General features: G+C 47.2%; 1 protein-coding gene and 1 long non-coding RNA gene across 5 annotated transcripts in view; one reads left to right on the top strand and one right to left on the bottom strand.

Annotated features, from left to right (window-relative positions):
- The window catches only part of Plxnc1 (plexin C1), a 153,787-nt gene that overhangs the window by 91,564 nt on the left and 40,739 nt on the right, over nucleotides 1–21,484 (top strand). For 3 of the 4 annotated variants that reach the window (XM_087557870.1, XM_087557871.1, NM_001426988.1), the window contains 11 exon segments: nucleotides 45–184; nucleotides 2,794–2,973; nucleotides 5,192–5,291; nucleotides 8,464–8,667; nucleotides 8,834–9,019; nucleotides 11,035–11,137; nucleotides 14,714–14,815; nucleotides 15,113–15,216; nucleotides 19,168–19,206; nucleotides 19,457–19,581; nucleotides 21,211–21,409. In XM_087557870.1, the coding sequence (XP_087413996.1) occupies nucleotides 45–184; nucleotides 2,794–2,973; nucleotides 5,192–5,291; nucleotides 8,464–8,667; nucleotides 8,834–9,019; nucleotides 11,035–11,137; nucleotides 14,714–14,815; nucleotides 15,113–15,216; nucleotides 19,168–19,206; nucleotides 19,457–19,581; nucleotides 21,211–21,409 (1,482 nt within the window). 4 annotated transcript variants of the gene reach the window in all.
- LOC134479861 (uncharacterized) overlaps nucleotides 1–21,484 on the bottom strand; it is a 31,798-nt gene that overhangs the window by 8,144 nt on the left and 2,170 nt on the right. The window lies entirely within an intron of this gene.

The raw sequence follows: 21,484 nt of genomic DNA, 5'->3' as shown, positions 1-21,484 counted from the left end.
TTTTGTAGCTTTGATCCGCTGTTTTAATCTCTTATTTCCAATAGGTCTTCTACATTAAGGCCATTGAGCCACAAAAAATATCGACCTTAGGGAAAAGTAATGTGATTGTTACTGGAGCAAACTTCACCCAAGCGTCAAATATCACCATGATCCTGAGAGGAACCAGTACATGTGAGAAGGATGTGTAAGTCAAAATGCTAACAACCGATCTTTAGTAAAGCACTGTTAGTAGGCCTTGGACCTTTCTGCGGTCAAATGATATTTAAGCATTTTATACATCAGAATTATAGGGAAACTATCTTTAATGATTCATTTGAAGTTCAGGTGGGAGACTCTGACCTATGTCACTCCTCCTCCCTCCCCCATCCCCAGTCTAAACCAATTTCAGGATGTTGCCACTGGGGGAGCCTTCATTGGTTTTTAAGACAGAGTCAAGTGTATATAGAAAGGAACTGACTCCGAATTATGGATGTGCACTTTGGAAGCTGAGGGCGAGCTCGCAGGACCACATGAGCTACCTGAAGATGAAAAACATAGAAGTAGAAATATTGTTCAGTGTGGCTTTCTTCTCTTGACTGACTTGGTTTTTATTGCAAATAATTAAATTACAAGGGCATAGAATAGTAGTAAAAAAAAAAAACCCCAAACAAATATCAGGTGAGTGAACCCCTTAAAGATAATATCTGTGACTTCCTTTTATTCTAGCAATGACAAAAAATCTAGTTTTTTCATTAATACTCTTAGGTGAATTATTACGGGGGGGGGGGAAATACTAGAATTATGTAATAATAACACCGTGACAGATAACTTTAGTTTTCTGCTTGTTGAGTTTTATATGTTTAGGCTAATTTGAAGCTTAAAAGAAACCATGTTTCGGCTGGGGATTTAGCTCAGTGGCAGAGCGCTTACCTAGGAAGCGCAAGGCCCTGGGTTCGGTCCCCAGCTCTGAAAAAAAAAAAGAACCAAAAAAAAAGAAACCATGTTTCAGTGTACATGAACCATAATACTGAGCTGATTCTCATCATGGAAATGCACTTAGGGCAATGTGCTGAGTGTGATGTTTTGGCTTTTCACAACCAAAACAGATTTATACAGCGCTGTGATCTGCCGTGCCTGTTTAGTGAACTTTCTGTTTTAATTCACTGCCTGCACCCCCACCTCCCCTTCCAGCAGTAAATCTGGGATACCCCTGATCTTGATGGGGAAAGGTACCCATCACCGGCTTCCCTCTATGCCAGAGTGAATCAACACACATTAAAGCCTGGATCTATGCAGCCTGGGTTGCTTGTGTGCGCCATTTATCCTGGCTAAATACCTTATAGCAAAAACCTTTCATTTTGTGTGGCAGAACCTGTGACGTTAGACACCTGTGCGCTCAGTGAAGGGCAATCAGCCTCGCTGCAAAATAAGTCGTTTTTGGAGCATTTCCCTGTTTCTGGCTCTTTATGCTCTCATTTGCATTCCGAATGCGTCTTGAGATGCCACAGTTATTAAATTAGATGACTAAGAGCTCTCTCTGCATGTAGCATTCTACTTACCACATCTGTACGGTGAGCCCAGGTTCATAAGCAGGTGACGTAATAGCACAGTTCATCTCACACCCGAACCCATGGCTGAATCCCAAAGCCTTGTTCATGGGGACTTTTTAAGTGAATGGGGTTTTCTTTTCGGTTTTGTCTTTTAAAGAGAAGACAAGTGTAATAGCAGGAGGATCTATATTCCCGCCCCTCGACTTCCAAAATGTATAAACACGCTTGTGTTTTTATGTTTGGAGAATGAGCTTCCTGGAGTTTCCATTTGGAAGCCTTATCCATCTGGGGCAGGGCATATACCCACTGACTCCAGTGCCTTGGAAACTCCCTTTCTCCTAAGGAGTGGTAGCAGCGTTAGGGGTAATCACCTCGCACAAAATATCCCTCCAGTAGTAAACCCGGACTCTTCCTGTAGCATCGTTAAACTGAGCAGGGGGCAAGTACAACATGATCTGGATGTATGCTTTAGAGACCCGTAGACACGAGAGTCACTGATAGTGCAGAGGGAATGTCACAGACAGCTTTGATTTGATTGTTGAAGGGCATAGGACAGTCCTGGCCAATCCCTGGTCTGAAAGCTCCTGAGGGGCACCAGCCCCATGTCTTTTGATTCTAAGACTTTGGGGGTTCCTGAAGCAGGTCCCCTTCTCTTTGAAGGGGAGAATTCCCAGGTCTGTTTAGGATTATGCTTGACTATAAATCTGCTTCTTCTTTAAAAAAAAAAAAAGCTTTTAATTCTGGAAATGACAGCTCATTTATTAGAAAGATACATATAAATAAGCCAATTTACAAACTTAAGTTTTTTGGACATTCTCCCAATTTTATTCCATCTTTTCCCTTCGACTTCTTTGTTTCCCCCCAATAGAGAGCGGTGGGGACAGAGGACATGCATCATGGGTGGAGTGTCTTAAAACTCAAGTCCTGACACCATGTTATCTCATGGATCCTTCAATGTATTTCTGACAGAGCAGTGCCAATGTTAACCTTAACCCCTTCCTTTAGCGTGATGGCCCTCCTTACCCTGGTCCGTTAGGACTTCTGAGGGCAAAGGTAACTGCGTCTTCACTTTCCACGTCTAAGGGGGATGCAGATCAGAGGTAGAGATCCGCAGAAGGGAGCCCAGCACCAGAACCAGATCCCGCAGGCTTGATCAGTCAGCCTCCCCCAACTGTTCTTGAAATTCGTGGGTCGTCACTTTAAGAAGTCAACCGTGCCTGAGTGTCTGTGTCATGTAAGAGTTCCTTTCCTGTCCCCTTTCTAGGATCCGGGTTAGCCATGTGCTAAATGACACACACATGAAATTCTCGCTTCCATCGAGCCGCAAGGAAATGAAAGACGTTTGCATCCAGTTCGACGGTGGGAACTGCTCGTCCGCTGGGGCGCTCTCATACATTGCCCTGCCGCACTGTTCCCTGATAGTGCCTGCCACCACCTGGATCAGGTACTGTCTGGATCCACAAAGGGTGTCTCTTCTCCCCGTGTAAGGTCATATATGTAAGATCACGAGTGTCACACCGATTCGTCTGGCAATGGTAGCAGCACCTACATTTCCCTCTTGGTGTCCCTCCCAGGAGTCATTCCTAGAAACACGCTCCCGTCTGACCATAAGCACTGTGAGCATAGCCTGTTTTTAATCTCACCATGGCTACCAGGAAACTCAGAGCTCAGATGATTCGTTCAACCACATGACTGTTCTTAGCCCAGGTCGCTGTGCCCTTCTGTGTCACTTGTCATCCCTGCATGTATCACAGGTTTCATTTGCTAACTTTTAGGCTCGGCTGTTTTGAATGCCTTGGGAGAAATATTGGGGCCTGTGTGTGGCCTCTAGCTTTCAAAGGTCCTGCTTGAGAGTTAGAAACTCCAAAATGGACTCTTTTGGATGAATTCAGTATCTTAGTGGGGAAACGTGTCTCCCCCTAGTCGAATTTAAATTCACATTTAGGTATAACCCCAAAGAGATTTTCTTCATCTCACATGGTGTGAAGTTAATGTGCCACGTACCTTTCTGGATAAAACCACAGACAGAGCAATGGTGGGGGTGGGGGTGGTTAAAATAGAAGGAAGGAGAGACAAAACATCCTTTATATTCTTACTTAAGATGGCCGTAGGAAGAGGCTGCGTTTGATCTTGGCTTGCTAAATTGTGATAACAGAGAGTTCAGACTGGGCAGCCTAGGCAGCACAAATGGGGTTCTTCCGGGCTGTATGTCTCTGAGGTGTGAGGAAGTTTAGCCCCTTCTGAGACACCGTATCTGCCGTGTTTGCAGGCAGCCATCTAACGTTGTCCTCCATCTCATGCTGTGCCCTAACCTTTTTCAGAATACCACCAGTCGCTCCAGTGAATGCCCTGAATTTCCATTACCTCTTTAATGACCTTAATCTCAGGTGTAGTTTAGCGGGAAAATACCGCCTAGCACGTGTAACAGTACCGCCATTCCCCGCCCTATCCCCCAGCCTTCTGAATAACTGGGGGTCAGGGCTTCCCCATGCAAACGTTGCAGCCCATTGGAGTGGTATAGGGAAGACTGAGATTTCAAAAGCAAGGCTCTTGCATATATCCCTCTGCTCTGAGATTAAGTATGCCCTATGTATAAGTTGTAGCCCGGATGTGGCGCTCACCACATGTTCACGGTATATCTGCTGATCTGGTTAAACCTTACAAAAACCCCGAGAAACCAATGGTGGCTTGTCCCTTTGGCAGGGGGTGTGAACCGAGGCATGGCCACGGTTCAAACGCTACACCTAACTCCCCGATAGCTGGGCCCAGGACGCAGTGGTTTCCACCACAAGGCTCTGCTTCCTCCTCATCAAATGGCTGCCCTGTCATCATGACTGTGCTGAGCCCGAGAGTCTCAGCAGCCTCTTGTCCTTGAACTTTGAGCAAGAAAGAGGTGCCGCCATCAGGAATCAGTAGGATACATTTTTGGGTCGGTTTTCTCACAATTGAGGCAGGTTGTCAGGCGGCCATATGGGCCCAGCCACCCCAGAACAAGTGTCTGGTGACCCATGAGAATAGCCAGAGCTGTAGGCAGCCATTTATTTCACACTGGGTGACCACTTCCATGGTGTCTGGTGACACAGCGAGACTAGGTGAAATGACTCGGTTTGGTTTTGGTGAGATTTGTGTATGGTCCCCATGCACTGAAATCTCTCATATCTCAAACAAGAACACAAACATCTAAGGTCACTTTGCCATTCTAGCTCTCCCACCTATCGTGTTCTCCATCTCACTGAATAAAATATAATTGATGGGCTGGAAGGTTTGATCATGGAAATTGTTAGAGCGGATCATCTCCACATAGATTAAACCGTAATCAAATGAGGTTCTGTCCCGTGAAATGTTTCCAAGGTACAGTAGATGATCTGGTTACATGTGGCGAACAAGCACAAGAAACTCCACTTCTATTAAAGCATTTGGGCACTTTCCCAGAATTAAAATAGGACCCGACCTGTATTTTCATATGTGTGTGTCTTAGAAACCATGAGTCTGTAGCCAGTACCATTTAAAGACTTCTAAAATTATCACGCATTTTAAATGGGAATTAGTTCATTGTCTTCCAAATATTGCTGGGCTTAATGTTGACTGTGAATCAGTTAGTAGTCTGGTTCATAAGTGTATAAACTACCCGTGGTTCACCCTTGTCCTTTGATTTCTTGCAGTGGTGGACAAAATATAACCATCATGGGCAGGAATTTTGACGTCATTGACAACCTAATCATTTCACATGAGCTGAAGGGAAACATAAATGTAAGCATAAACGTAAGTTTAAGAGGGATTTTTTCCCCTTAAAATTTTGTTACCCAAACACTAAACCGTGTGTGTGTGTGTGTGTGTGTGTGTGTGTGTGTGTGTGTGTGTGTGTGTGTGTTGGGGGGGTGTTGATACGTTTCACTTCCATGACTACGGCATTATAAACTTTTGCTCATTTATGATCCATACTGTCTCTGTTGCGGCAGAAAGACCTCATTCTTCTTGGAGTTATTGGGGGTCACCACACAGAGGAACCAGAAAATAATTTCATGTGGCAAGGCTGGCCACGTTCTCCCTGTGTGACTCCTGTGGCAAGTTGCCTTAATCAGATAATGCTTTCGAATGTGTGTGAAAGCTGTTGTGGATGACGGGGGCGCAACGTGCACAGCCTGTGACGAGCATGTGGTCCAGCAGCCCAGAGGGAGGTTAGGAGACCTGCTGAAGTAGCATACATCCTCTTGTCACTGTCTCTCTCAACACTGTCTTCTGCCCCTTGCCTACGATGCTTCCCCAGCCCGACTATGGGGACTGGCTGGCCTTCATCAGGGCTCTGAGAAGAGCCTTGAAGTTCTCACAGGAACCTCCAGGTTGAAGCCGTGGGTATCTGTAAGGAGGGGTTAAGGGACCACAGCTGCACCTTACCTCTAGGTACCCTGTTGCTTAGAGGTGCTTCTCCAACGTTCTTCCCTTTCCTTCCTCCTTTTCTCTAATGTAAGGGAACAGCCATTCTGGGCCTCCACCTGACCACTTCTTGCTAACACCAGCAGAGCTGAGGGTGGACCAAAACTTTGTGCCATGTTTGCAACCTGTTTGTGTTCAGGCCTAGAAACAGGAGGTATATCAATCCATCTTTCTTACAGCCTTGTCCTACACACATGTACATCCGTGTCTGACACACTTCCTGTCCAGTCCCCAGCCTCATACTGTGTCTGATTCTGGCCATTTCCCCATGACGGAAGCCTGTTCAGTTGTACAGTGGCCCTTGACCTGGGGCACAGACTGAGCCAGCAGACATGGGAACACGGTGTCTTCCCAGAGCATGTCCTGTTTATTGAGCACCTACTATATGTAAAACATTTCCCCCCCCCCTGGCTGCAAGAACAAGAGTAAATGAGCTACTGCTCCACCCCCACCTTCATGAGGGGAGGTGGCAGACCTGCATCAGAATGAGACACTGGCAGCACAGGTGACAAGCGCTGGGTCCTCCGGTCCCTTCCATCTCCCATGAGTCCCAGCAGCCATGATGTATTTCTCAGTGAAAGTATGAGTGGATAGAGCTGAGACTGAGCCAAAGGGGAACTGTGGGAGGGGCTAGGCAAGGAAGCAGGGAGGTGATTGCTGTCACAGAAGAGGTTACTCACCTACTCTAGACTATACACCACTTATGTTTGCTTTGTTGGAACCTTAGAAGCTGGGTTGGGATGGATGATAGGGATGGGTGAAAATAATAAGGGCTGTGCAAGAGAGAATCATCCCCAAAACATGGCTTTTCATTCCGAGATAGCTCCCCATATCCCCTGGCTCTGCAAGCAATGGGGGAACTCTTGAGGATCTTTGGCAAGGAGTGACATGAGTTATCATTTTATCAGTGGTGCCTAGGGTAGTTTGGAGAGGCAGTGAGTTAGTGAGGATGCTCACGCAGATGTCCAGGCGTGGGGGAGACACCGCCATATCCCTGTGGAGCTCTCTGCTGGAACGCCATCTGCAGGGTAGGTCTAGTGGGCCGGTGTTGGGGAGGCTAGTCAATTAAACACCACTGTGGACGGGGATGTGGGAATGGCAGTGTAGAAGAGAAACACCGAGAATGGAGAAAGCCCAGGATCTGCTAGCGGCCTCCCTTCCGGGCGTCAAAGAAAATAAGATGACCAGAGGTGGTCACCAAGAAGCTGTCTTTGACAGAAGGGTTGGTCCCCACACAAACAGGTTCAGTCTTAAGGGTAAGGAGCTAGGGGGACCCTGTTGCTGGTCCTTCTTTTAGGGCGTTGGTATTAAGGAAGTGAGGGCTGAGGTCCAGTGGCTTTTCATCCTGTCATAGAAGGGATAAGGCAGGGAAGAAGGTTGGGATTCAGAAAAGTGTTCAGGATAAAGAATTGTATTGACACTAATTGTGGTCACCTAGGGCCTCTCTCCATTCACCCTTAGCTCCAGGATCACAGAAAACAGAGAGGGAAAGGTTCTCCCACCTGAGGCATTTCCTTGCTTGAGTGCTAGCTAGTCCCTTCTCCCTCCCTTCCTCTTTATCTTACAATGTTAAGGACCACACCCAGGGCCCTGAGTATACAAGGGAAGCCCTCTGTCCCGTCCCAAGCCACAGCCCAACACACCCTCCATTAAGTACCTGCCAGCCTGTCCTTACATGGTCTTCGAGGGTTCCCTGCCTGTTTCGCTGGGCCCTTGAAAATGGTTGTGTAGTTATAGGTTTTCTTTGTAAAGAAACCTGTTCACAAATTGGGTCAAGCTTTCTGCCTCCCATCCGTTTCCACACTCCTCATCTCTTAGGGACCTGCTAGTCTTTGACTTTTTGTTTTCTGCTATTTTTCTGTTGTGCCTGAAAAGCTACTTCCTCTTCCTGTGGTTAGGGACTTCTGCTAATGGGGAGCCTCTGCCCAAGCTTCCCCAACTTAGGGACTCTTGCTGACATTATGCAGAAGCTCTTTTGACACTTAGTGACTCAACCAGGTACAGGCAAGTTAGCAGCTGCCCTTGGCTTGGCTCTCAATTCCCTTCCTAAAGTTTCCGGACTCAGCCACGTGGGCTTGGAAGGCACCTTAGTGCTTTGAGCCAATCTTCTTCTTTTCCAGCCTGCTTCTCTTTGCAAAGCCTCCCTGCACCCCACCCCCACCCCCCATGGCGTCACTTGACAGCCTTCTCGCATGGCAATTATACCAATGATGCTAGCCATAGAGGGTGCTAGCACGTGTGGAGCGCTTCCTGTGTGCCCGCCAGACCCTAAGTACTTTCACAGATATAATCTCATTCACAGTAGCCCACGTTTAATTGAATGAATTTCTATCTCAGCTCATTTCATTTAGGGTTAATTCAATCCTGTGAGATCCATAGTGTTGCTGGCCTGGTTTTACAGAGGGAAAACAAGAAGTTCCCCAGAAGTTTGGTTCCCTGGGTCACTTAGCATTTAGAGCTGGGGTCCTCCGGTGCCTAATAGGCTCTTTCCTCTCTCCAGGTCTCTGAATACTGCATGGCAACTTCCTGCAGGTTTTTAGCTCCTAATTTAAAGAGCTCCAAAGGGCGTACAAATGTGGTTGTGAAGCTAAGGGTACAAGACACCTACTTGGACTGTGGAACCCTGCAGTACCTCGAGGACCCCAGATTTACAGGGTACCGAGTGGAGTCAGAGATCGATACAGAGTTGGAAGTAAAAATTCAAGTATGTATGCATGCATCCCTCTTCCTTTCTTCCTATGCCTCTTTATCTTCCTTCCCTCCCTTCTTCCTTTCTTTCTTCTCCATGGCTATTCCCATCCCTGGGCTGGAGGGGTATGTGAGTTTCCACGCGCACCCTGAGTTCTTCCTCTCCGTCTTGTTTATTGCAGAAAGAAAACGACAATTTCAACATTTCCAGGGATGACATCGATATTACTCTCTTCCATGGGGAAAACAAACAATTTAATTGCAGTTTCGAAAATATCACCAGAAACCAAGATCTCACAACCATCCTTTGCAAGATCAAGAGCATCAAGAATGCAAACACCATCGCCACCTCCTCTAAGAAAGTCCGAGTAAGTCACCTGCAAGTCCCACCCGCTGTCTTTATCTGAGCCTTGGTAACTGCCTTACTAAGCCCCCAGGTTGGAGTGGAATCTTTCATAGATCTTTAGATTTATTTTTTTCTCTTTAAATAGAAGATCGACAATGCTGATACTGCAAACCCTAATTCCAGCCAGAATAGTAGGGAGCCCCATGCATGTGCTTGTCTGCACGGCAAAGCACCGAACCCGCCATTGTCTACAATCCTAATGAGCCTTGATAGCTTTTGTTCTAGCTGTGCATTTAGACCATAGCATCTGCAAGCAGCATCTCCAGATCCACTGATGGCTGAGCTGTTACTCTCCCCCTGAATGCAGAGGTGACACATCTAAGCAGAAACCCAAAACACAAGCCTCTTAGGCTCAAGCAGGGCGGTCCAACCAAGCCTCTGTTGGCAGCACAGTAATCTGTGGTTTGAGAGCGGCTCTTTCCAGCATGGCTAGCCTTTCCTGCAGGTCATTGTTTCCTAGACATGCCTGAGGACCCTCTGAGAAGAGAAACATACAGGGCATTGTTTACTCTGTCTGACGTAAACAGCTCTGCACGGTCTGTTAAAAAAAATACTCTGTGAGTCAGGGCCGTAGCTCAGTGGTAGAGTGCTTGTCTGGGGTGCACAAAGCTCCAGGCTTAATCTCCGGGATTATAAGAGAAAGAAGAGCAACCTTTTGCTTTGTTGTTAAGAAATGACTGGCTCAAAGGCCAGAAAGAGCAGCCGTGCTGGGAGTTGAAAGTGAGCACGCGATCGAGTCCTAGCTGTGTTGCTTAAGAGCTCTGTGACCCTACATTCCTCCCTGGCTTCCTCCCCAGCCCTTTCATTGTCCGTCATTTTGGTAAAAGATAAGTAAGTCATGTTTGCGGCACAGTTCCCAAGCACCTGCACTGGGATTCGAACCCAGCAGAGCAGAAAGCAGACAGAAGCAGCTGCCTTTCTGGAGAGCAATGGTGAAGAACAGTCTTTAGGGAGGATAGTACGTGGGGGAGGGGAAAGTAGACTACCCAGTGATCGCTCTGCACCTGATGGTGGAAAAGTTTGCCTGGAAAGGTGACATTAGAGTGTGGGTCTCGAGGAGGAAGAAGAGAAGAAGCCATGGACAGACTGGACAGAGGGAAGCATAGGCTCCCAGAGTGCCCAGGCAGAAACCTGCTGGCTAGGTCTAATCTGAATGCCATAGATCAGCATGGTTGGAGTGAGGGTCTATTCCTGGGAGGTTAGAGGGTTGTGAGGGAGGGCCAGAGATTATTAGGACCCTTTAGGCATTGCAGGGGTTTGTAGTTTTGATTTTTGATTCTAGGCAGCTGCTAGAGAATGAGTTCAGGGATGGTGTGAGCTGACATCCTATAGGATACAGACCTTTTGTCTTTACCTACCCATAGGCCCTTTCAACATCCACATCAGTGATGACAGAATGAATCTGGGTACAGACTAACTTAAGATCCTACAAGGAGAGAAAGGCTGGACCACCAAGACCTGCCATTGCCCCAACCATTTTGCTTGGTGCTTCCTTGGGGCAGCCAGCATTCCAGAGAGCTGCAGATGCCTTAGCACTTGTTGGTGTGTGAAGACGAAGGAAGAGCCAAGATGTAGAGTTTTTGCCTTTTCAAGTTCAATTGCCCCCGACCCCTCAACCCCAAAAGGCAGAAAACAGAAAAGATCCTCAGGGATCATCTGGTGGTCAGCTTTGCCCAACTAATTTTCACCAGAGAAAGCGACATTCAAACCTTCCCGACTGGAAGCACCCGTGTGGGAGAGAGAGAAAAAGAATTGCCCCTGTAGAGAAAGGCTAGCCACCTTCTGCCTCTGTGTTAGCCCACCTCTGCACTAGTAAGGCTCAGGACAAAAGAGTGCCGGTGTTTAAAACCTACAGATCTAGTCCAGCACACCTACAGATCCCACCCATCCCGTCACGTCTCTTAGGGGAAGCTTACAGTGCGCATGCGTATGGTGCCCGGCTCTTCCGGCTCTAACGGTACCAATCTGTCCCATCAGGTCAAACTGGGAAATCTGGAGCTCTATGTGGAACAGGAATCCGTTCCTTCCACGTGGTATTTTCTGATCGCGCTTCCAATCTTGCTGGCCATTGTCATTGTTGGTAAGTGGCCTGTTCCATTTTGCCATTGTCATTGTTGGTAAGTGGCCTGTTCCATTTTGCCATTGTCATTGTTGGTAAGTGGCCTGTTCCATTTTGCCATTGTCATTGTTGGTAAGTGGCCTGTTCCATTTTGTCCGAGAAGTTATTCCCCAAGGCTCCTCAGCGGGCAGGCCGACCTTCCGCTTTGGGGAGCTCTTTGTTAACATTAAATATTAACGGGTGAGAGGCCACATCAGAGAGTTGAGAAGTGAGTAACAGGTATGTTGGGGCTTCTCTAATGAGTTTTTAGAGTGCTTCAATAACAAAGAACTGGATTGTTCCTTGATGTTTCGCGCTGATACCCCAAGTCTTTGGGACCGATTTGGAAACAAGTCCATTAAGGACTCCCAGGACTTGGTCATCCTATCTCATCCTCAGCCTGCTAAGTAACACTTCTCCAATCCCCTGTCCTGCTTTTCCTGGGAGAGTCGGGCTTTGCAAGTGTGTCTGGGTTATCTGTTCCAATATGCCATGCTTCCTATGGACATGGGGGTGTCACACTGACTACCAGTGGATGGATCTGGCCTATATATTTTATGGAGTCCTACGGCACCGTTCTTTTCTTTTCTTTTCTTTTCTTTTCTTTTCTTTTTTTTTAACTGAAGAAGTTGGCATTCAGAAATCAGGTAACTCACCCTTTAAGTTCGTGTTGAGGGGGCTGGAGAGATGACTCAGCAGTTAAGAGACGCTCTTCCAGAGGTCCTGAGTCCAGTTCCCAGCAGCCACATGAAGTAAATAAATTTTTAAGTCTGTGTTGACCATGAGAAAGATCTGAACTCTTAGGTCCCAGTTTCACCTCCCGTCAGTTCTTAGATCTTGGCAGCTGCTATTCCTTAAAGACAAGGTGTGCGCTCTCTGGGTTTTTCACCACAGTCTCTACATCCACTAAGATCCCCACCCACCTCTACATCTGGTGCCTGCAGCCATTTGGCTTACGATCTTTTTATTCTGTTTCTTCTCCTCCTTCACCAACAGCACGCCATGTTTGTTAAATACAACATGGCGCCTTTCTAACATTGTAGGGGCACAGGGTTAAGGGTCAGCATTTCACTCCCTTCTTACTCATTTATTTCCAAATCTGTTTCCCTTGTTTGTTTGTTTTTCTTACTGAGCATTGGGTATGATGTTGGTGACTGGGTCCGTCTCTGCTTTAAGAGTTGACTTACGGCCTAGTGCAGTTGGGCAGTTGCCTATCCTTGGGCGGTTGACACTCCTGTGAGGAGAGATATACGTTTGTGAATAACTGGCTCCATGAAATGAATTCCTCAGAACTCCTGTGCTGTCTTGTCAGTGATTGTTTGGGGTATCTTTTTTTATTCCTTCCCCAAGTCGTCTACCTCTGTCATGTATCTACGATCTAAAATTTGGCTTGACATTTTCATAAAGTCCTGGCTGATGTGGGCTTCGAGGAAGAAGATTGCCTGTATATACTCTGAGCTCTGATTTGAGCATCGACTGCTGTCAAACGTGTTCAGATCTCTCAGCTTCTCCACACCGTTATGTCCACTTGGTGACTCCTGAGAAACCCCTCTGGCCTCTTGTTGACTCTGTAAGAAGTCATTTTGTCCTTTAATGTGATTTGTTTGAATCTGCAGAAGCTCTCACAAACATCCCGTTCTGACTCATTCTAGGGAGGCTTGTGTGACCGGCAACTATGGTAAGCCGTGACCTAGTCCGTCAGTCGGGTCCTTAGTGTAAACCGTAGATGCACCAAGCCTAAGCCTGCCACCAACAGAGCCAGGAAGCCAGCCCTGCTGTGTGGGTGCCACAGCCACTCCCTTCACATGCTGAGTCAGGGTGGCTTCCCAGGGAGCCACTGCCCCAAGTGAAAAAAGGGGGTTCTCTGGCTAGGTCAGTTTGAGAATCCTCTCTCTTGGAAATGCTCAGTCCCAGTTAGAGTGAGCACAGCTGAGATGGTGAAGAAGTCTAGGGAAGAATTCTGTGTAATTGTGTTGACCGGTGTTTGTACTTGCTGGTAGCCATTCCTTTGTGTAATGGCCTTTAAAAGAAAACCAATCCCCCTCCCTCTCCCCCTTCCCCCTCTCCTCTCCCTCCCCCTCCTCCTCTCCTTTCCCTCCCCTCTCCTTCTCCCTTCTCCTTCCCTCCCCCATCCCTCCCCTCTCCCTTCCCCTCCTCTTTCCCTCCCCTCCCCCATCCCTTCCCTCCCCCATCCCCCCACCTCTCCCTCTCCCTCCCCTTCCCTCCCCCATTCTCCCACCTCTCCCTTCCCCCTACCCTTCCCCTCCCCCTTCTCCTTCCCTCCCCCATTCCCCCCACCTCTCCATCTCCCTCCCCTTCCCTCCCTCATTCCCCCCACCTCTCCCTTCCCCTTCTCCTCCCCTTCTCCCTTCTCCTTCCCTCTCCCATTCCCCCACCTCTCCCTCTCTCCTTCCTCTCCTTCTCCGTTCCCCTCCCCCTCCCCCTCTCTTTCTCTCTCTGTCATATATGGAGGTACCCAAATACCATTGCTCATGGAGCCGGCAGAGGACAACTGTATGCTGCTGGCCTTTACCTTCCACCTTGTTTGAGACAGGGTTTCTTATCTGTACCCTGTACCCTAGGCTAGCTAGCTTTAGGACTCCTGGGGAATCTCCTGTCTTTGCCTCCCATCTTGCCGTGGGTATGTCTGGCTTTACATGGGTCCTCGGATCCTCCTCGTTGCATGGCAAACACTTTCTCCCCACCCCTCTTGTGTAACAGCCGTTAAAGTCTACATCCTTCTGGGATAACACAGGAGCTGGCAATTGTTCGGTCCTCAGGTCAATGTGCTTTCTTGGTTTACATCCTGTAGTCTCTTCGACGTCACAGCTCTCATGGATAAGGCAGGCGGGCACAGAAAGGCTAAGGGATTGGCTCAGGGTCACACAGGTAGTAAATGAAACGACAGAGCAGAGGAATAAACCCAAACTCCAGGGTCCATTGTATTGGCCACTCAAACGGCATGGCTCAGAGCAAGATGATGTGGACACAGAGGCCATCAGCTGGGGGGGGGGGTGCTCTCAGTGACTTGCCCGTCACCCTCTTTAAACTATGAAGTTAGGGTCCTGTGGCAAGGAGAGATCGATGGCTTCCCTCTGCATTTGTAGTGCTGCTTTATTTCTCCGGATGTGTTTAGAGATGCTGGGGAAAGAGTGAACCATACACATGGCGAGCGGCTATAGGGAAACTCGGCCTGGTTCCTTACTCTCCAGCCAGCTGGGATCTTTGGTTCCAAGGGAAGGTTATTTGATTTTGTTTTCACTTTAAGATGAGTGGAATTTTTTTCTCCTGTTACATTTAACACCTTCCTCTTTAGAATGACCTCTACAGAAATGGCCCTTTAGCAAAATCCCAGCTTTTGTCTTTTCATTTTGTTTTTGTGGCATTGGGGGTGGAACCCAGGCCCTGGGACATGCTAGGCCAGCGCTCTGACACTGGACAGAGCCCCGTCCCTAAAATAAAGTTCTTTCCTATGCTTAATTCTCTGTCTCTTCTCCCCATTTCTTCCCCCTTGTTTCATCTCTGTGTCATCGCACCAATCTGTCTCTGTCTCCTCAGTGGCTGTGGTGGTGACCAGGCACAAATCCAAGGAGCTGAGTCGGAAGCAGAGCCAACAGCTGGAACTGCTGGAGAGTGAACTCCGGAAAGAGATCCGCGATGGTAGGCTCTGACACGCCGTGGGTAGAAAAACAAGGCCCGCTCACTTTTAATTTTTGCCCTTGCGTGGAAACTGCCACATAGTGAGAACTGATTGTGTAACGGAAGACAAACTGAGCAGCAGGGTCTGGGCCTGGCTTTGTGTTTTATTTCAGTTCTTCTCCGCAGCCAACCAAGTAATTATCTATTGTTTCTTCTTTAATGAAAACCAAGGTCATACTCTGTGTTAGACAAAACAGCAGAAGATCTCATCCATTGTTTGCCGAGTTAAAATATTGCTCTTGGGACTGTGTGTTGCAGGCTTTGCCGAGCTCCAGATGGATAAATTGGATGTGGTTGATAGTTTTGGAACGGTACCCTTCCTTGACTACAAACATTTCGCTCTGAGAACTTTCTTCCCTGAGGTAAAAGAACATTGATCATCGTCCTCAGGTTGAGCCTTGAATAATAATGCAAGATCTTGCCTTACGTTCAGGCCGGGCAGGGAAGAGGATAATTATTAATTGCATTGATTAGGGTAGAAAGCAGCAACAGGCTACTGGTAATTACTCTTTCCCTGGTAAGAAATACAAGTTTAGAGTGATGGTTCTTGCTTTATACTTTTTTTTTTTTTTAACTACCAGTTTTGAACTGACTCCATAGCTGGGAAGTGAGCTAATTCATTTTAAAATCAATAAATTGTGGGCTCGCCAATTTGTCGTGTTTATCTGCCTGACTTGCACTGCTGCTCCTAGATTATCTGCTATTATTTCTCCATTGGAGACGAAAGGCAGGATCAGCCAAACGGGGAGAAATTGGACACGCAGAAATTTGAGTTGATGGCAGGCATTTTTAGCCTCATGTCTTCCTCGACAGTTTTCCTGTTAGTAGATCCGTCTGTAGCTTCCTTGTTTAATAGACATAGGTGTACGGAATGAGCAGTGAGTTGTTCTAGTGCCTCAAGGAATAGTGTAGAGAGAGCCCTTTGGGGGGGTTCCAATTCTGTCCTGACACCCCCATCTTCTCACTTACTCAGTCCTCTTCAGTTACCTCCCCCCACCCCAAGACTTTGGCAAGAGCACTCGCCCATTCTATCCTGATACCTCAGCTCTCCCACATTGCTCTGCTGGTCCCAGAGAGATGCCTGCCCCCCATGAATTAGAACTCATTAATCCCCCATATTCAGATCTGGGCCAGTAAGCAAAGCTAGACATCCCTTCGAACCAAGGAAGGGGTTTGCAGCACCTTGCCAGAAGTATCTTGGCTCCGTTTGGCCAGAAGCCTAGGATCATGGACACATGTGTGAAGCAATTTCCAGTTTCTCTGCAAGTCTAGCGTCAGACTTATATGATATATAAGGTACTATTGGGAGGGCTAGACATTGCCACAAGACACCTGCCCTGTGTGGGGGTCTACGCCTTGGTATTATAAATCAAGAAGGCTACAAACAAGACCAGCATTCTTACTTATCCTCCAAGAATACCGGGCACCAAGATTTGCTGTCCAATGCCTCATCCATTTGCCGTACCTGGGGGATGGAGGGAAATTCAAGTCCCTGAGTCAGGGTGAGGCTCAGGGCCTCTGAGAAGCTTGCATCTCGAGCCCCAGTTTCCCAGCTCTCTGAGATTCCCCCATTAAGAATTTAAAAGCAATAAAATAACAGAGATTTCCAGCATCCAGATGAGTACTATGTGGGCTTTTACAGTTAATGATTGCCCGTGAATGCTGAATAGCATAGTCTGTGGCCTGAAAAGGAAATTCTCCCATTTTTCTAAAGTCAGCAATTGAGGGCAGGGCGGACTGATGAGTGTCAGGGAACACCACTGCAAGCCTAGTGCCACAAAATGAAAGGAATCCCCAGAACAACAGGGCATCGTTTTAGGAGAAGAGAATAGTTGCAAGGAGCCCAACTGATTTAACTCAGGGTTCAGTGTGGTGTTGAATGGCAAACAGAAAGTCATAAAGCCTGGGAGTCATTAAGTCAGAGAACCCAAGTGGAAACCAACAGGGACTTTTCAGGACTCTTTGAAGGAGACCTAAGTCAAAACTGAGTTTATAGTGATAAGAAAGAGGGGGGAGGCATCCCCCTAAAACCAGGTGGCTAACCACATACAGCGCTTGAGGCTGAGTGTTAATTGGGCACTTTGTTGATTGACCCAGAGCCAAATCCTTGTGCCTGGAGCTTGGGTGCCCAAGAGAGGTTGATGGATGATCAGTTCTTCCAAGACAGCAGAGGAAGAGGTGGCCCGGGCGTGGCAGCTCCATCTTTGCTCGCTTGCCTGCTGTTTCTGTTTCAAAGCTTCCTTCTTCTTTAGAGCAGTGGTTCTTGGACTTCCTAATGGTTGTGACCCTTTAGTACAATTTTTCATGTTGTGCTGACCCCCAACCACAAAATTGTTTCTGTTGCTATGTCTAACTATAAGTTTGCTACTGTTATGAACCGTAATATGCAGGATGTCTGAAATGCAGCCCTTACGAAAGGGTCGTTGGACCCCTACAAAGGGGTCTTGACCCACAGCATGAGAACCACCACACTGTATATACTTGTTATTGTTGTCTGAGACAGGGCCCCAGATAGCACAGTTCCCGATGTCACAAAGAAGGACCCTGAACTTCTGGTCTCCTGTAGATAGACCGTTTTCTGTTTCTCTGAAAATAGAAGGCACAGGGTGAGCAGACTATCTAATCTCTTGGAAGAAGGAAATATGAATGAAAAGGGGGAAAAGCCTTGAGCTAGGAAGCTAGGGTACCACTTCCCAGCAGAAGGTCGAGAATGAATTATGGGGCCATTCGAGGGCTCAGAGGGTAAAGGTGCTTGCCACCAAGTCTGACAATAAGAGTTCAGTCTCCAGGACTCAAAAGTTGTACACACACACACACACACACACACACACACACACACACACACACTGAGGCATGTCCCTTCCTTCCCTATAAGTAAATGGTGAAATCACAAAAGACTGTTTAAAGTGGACATTTATACTAGGTAGGGGTAGATGAAAGTAATTTGAGGTCTTCTGCTTTGGCTAACAAATTTGAAGCTATGAAACGAGGTTCTCTGCAGGAAAAATGTACTTTATTAATACACAAGCTTTATCTAGAGTTTTAAAGTATAAAGGAGAGAGAGAAATCATTTTTAATTTATGATTTTACTTAGTTATTTTAAACTATTACCCAATATGGTTTTACATTATATATAATATTTAGTTGGGCATAGTACATGTTTGTAATTTCAGACTCTGGGAGACGGAAGGCCAGAGAATTGCTGTGAATTTGGGGCTGGCCTGGGATATAAAGTGAGACCCTGTCTCAAAACACCCCAAATAAGTAAATAAAATTAAATTCAATTCTTAATTTTTAAAATGGCAGCCTCAAAATGTAAAAGCTTATGTTAAGGAACCACGTAGCATAGTATATCCACGTAGCATAGTATATCCAGGCATGGTTTTCAAAGCCGGGGTAAAAAGCTCAGTCATAGTGGGTGTAGAGTGCTGTGTGCTTAGTACTCCTCATTTCGTTATACAAGAGGTCCCAGATGGTGGACGTCGGACACAGTGTAAATAACCTGTGCACGCTCACGTGACCAGTGTGTGATAAGTCAGAGCTGGACCCCAGGTAGTTTCACTCTAAATTCCATGCTCTCCCACCACATGGTCTGCCCATTTATTGAGGGTGTAACATATTAGAACAGTCGATGCTACTTGGCTATGACGTATCTGAGAGTGGCAGCCCCGTGTAAGCCTCATCCTTGGAGGCCAGCACTGTGTGAGCCTCATCCTTGGAGGCCAGCACTGTGTGAGCCTCATCCTTGGAGGCCAGCACTGTGTGAGCCTCATCCTTGGAGGCCAGCACTGTGTGAGCCTCATCCTTGGAGGCCAGCACTGTGTGAGCCTCATCCTTGGAGGCCAGCACTGTGTGAGCCTCATCCTTGGAGGCCAGCACTGTGTGAGCCTCATCCTTGGAGGCCAGCACTGTGTGAGCCTCATCCTTGGAGGCCAGCACTGTGTGAGCCTCATCCTTGGAAGTCAGTTGCTTGATGAGAGGCTTGACATTTCCATAATCTTCTAGCACCAGTTTTGTTTTGTTTTTTTAACTTTTGAGTCAGTTCGTTTTTTAAAACCCAACATAATCTACCAAAAAAAATGGTCTATGCTGATGACAATTCTCAGGGGCTTCCAGAGGCCAAGGGTGTTTCTTGAGAGCATAATAATTATTTATTATGTCTTGGAGGCGGCACAGTGAGCACAGACCAAGGGCTCTTCAGATTAGCAAATTGCACCCCTGCTTTATTAAAATGGACTTGGCTATTATAACAAAGATGCACTGTTCATTTCCTTTGGATGTTGTGAATAATAAAAGTGTCTCCTTCCTCTCAGTCAGGTGGCTTCACGCACATCTTCACTGAGGACATGCACGTAAGTTTCTACATCTTCCCTTTGAGCTCTGCGACTGTCAGCTTATCATCCTCTCTGTCACCGCCATTGTTATCGCTCTGGATTTTTATTGTGGGCATTTTGGCTGATGAGCTCAATGTTAAATAACCCATTGTGTTAAGAACCCATTGTGGCTCCACTTCCTAAGTTTCAACTTGCATGCTGTCCTACACGATATTTATTATCTTCTGTCCATGCTATACCATTGTGGTTTACTTTCCTCCCCCTCCAGAACAGAGACGCCAATGACAAGAACGAGAGCCTCACAGCCTTGGATGCCCTAATATGTAATAAAAGCTTCCTAGTTACTGTCATCCACACCCTTGAGAAGCAGAAGAACTTCTCAGTAAAGGACAGGTACGTGTTTAATTCTTTTGTGTTTTGATAAGCACTTAGGCAGAGACATTAAAACCTAGGTATGCTGGCACACGCCTTTAATTGCAGCGTGCTGGAGGCAGAAGCAAGCAGAGCTTTCTGAGTTTTTGAGACTGGTCTGGTCTATGCAACAAATTACAGGCCAGCTAGGGCCAAGCAACAACCCCAAACTACTTATTTTAGCTTTGTTTTTTCCTATTTATTTATTTATTTATTTATTTATTTATTTATTCACTTTACATCCCGATCACAACCCTCTTCCTCCTTCCAATCCCCACCTCTTACAGTCCTCCCCCATCTTCTTCTCCTCCTACTCTGAGAAGAGGGAGGCCCCTCCCTGGGTACCAACCCACCCTGGCACATCATTTCATTAGGGGACTTGGCACATCCTCTCCCTCTAAAGCCAGACGAGACAGCCCAGTTAGGGGAACAGGATCCACAGGTAGGCAATAGACTCAGGGACAGCCCCCGCTACAGTCATTGGGGGACCCTCATGAAGACCAAGCTGCACATCTGCTGCATATGTACAGGGGGCCTAGGTCTGGCTCTTTGGTTGGTAATTCAGTCTCTAGAAACCCCCAAAGGTCCAGGTTAGTTGGCTGTTGGTATTCTTGTGGAGTTCCTATCCCCTCCAGGTTCCTGAATCCTTCCCTGGACTCTTCCACAAGATTCCCCAAGCCCCGCTGGATGTTTGGCTGTGGGTCTCTTCATCTGTTTCAATCAGCTGCTGGGTGGAGCCTCTCAGAGGACACCATGCTTGGCCCCTGTCTGCAAGCAGGACAAGAACCATTCCTTGGCATTACTACCATATTGCTTTAGTGTTTGAAGGGCTGGGTATCGAACTCAGGGGCTTGTGGATGCTGAACAAGTGCTTCACACTGAGCTCCAGCTCTCAAGCTCCTCCCTTCCAAACCACTACCTGACCCTGGGCATACCCTGTCCCAGTGGTGTTGACGGGGTGCGTGCACAGCCATGCTCTCTGCAGCTCAGATCACATGAACATGACCCCAGTTCTGGCTTGAAGGCACACATACACACATCACCCAGTAAAACCCTGAGAAAACCCCAATGCCTAAAGGGAAAATTCTTAACTGAAAAAAAGCAGAAGTGTTATTTTTAAATTTTAATTTTAAAGAAATACCCTAAATTTTTGGAAAAGAAACTCACTTCTTGTTGCTTAAAAAAAAAAAGTGACTGAAATTGAAATTGACTCGTTTGGCTTGTTTGTTTGTTGTTTCGTGTACCCGGCAGGCTGGCCTAAAACTCCTGCTGTAGCAGAAGATGATCTTGAATTCCTGATGCACTTTCTTGCCTCTTCCTCCAGGCTGCTGAAGGGTGACAAGCATTTGCCACCACCACAGCCAATGCACACCCTTTTAGGGATCAAAACCAGGGCTCCATGCCCTAGGCAAGCCGTTTACCAATGAGATATGACGGTGCTTATGCCCAGTGTGCAATCTTATGACACAGGATAGAAGTGATTGGGACCTGAACAATAGAGAATTAGCTCCTCAGGAGACAATCCCCTTGCTGCTAGCAAGATTCCATGGAAACTGGTTATGTCCAGCTGAGTCCGGGGCTAACAGCTCACCTGGCTCTATTTTTAAACAGGTGTCTCTTTGCGTCCTTCCTAACCATCGCTCTGCAAACCAAGCTGGTCTACTTGACCAGCATCCTGGAGGTGCTGACCAGAGACCTGATGGAGCAGTGCAGTAATATGCAGCCCAAGCTCATGCTGAGGCGCACGGAGTCTGTGGTGGAGAAACTCCTTACAAACTGGATGTCCGTCTGTCTCTCTGGTTTCCTTCGGGTAAGTGTCACAGGCCTCTGCAGTGTCAGAGGTAAGACAATAGGCGGTTATTTTTAGCACACGCTGGTGTCTTTG

The sequence above is a fragment of the Rattus norvegicus genome, chromosome 7 (genome assembly GCF_021556685.1).
Source record: "Rattus norvegicus strain SHRSP/BbbUtx chromosome 7, alternate assembly SHRSP_T2T, whole genome shotgun sequence".
In the NCBI taxonomy this organism is placed as follows: Eukaryota; Metazoa; Chordata; class Mammalia; order Rodentia; family Muridae; genus Rattus; species Rattus norvegicus.
Note: the sequence above shows the minus strand (reverse complement) of the source record. Positions and strands in the feature narration are given on the sequence as shown.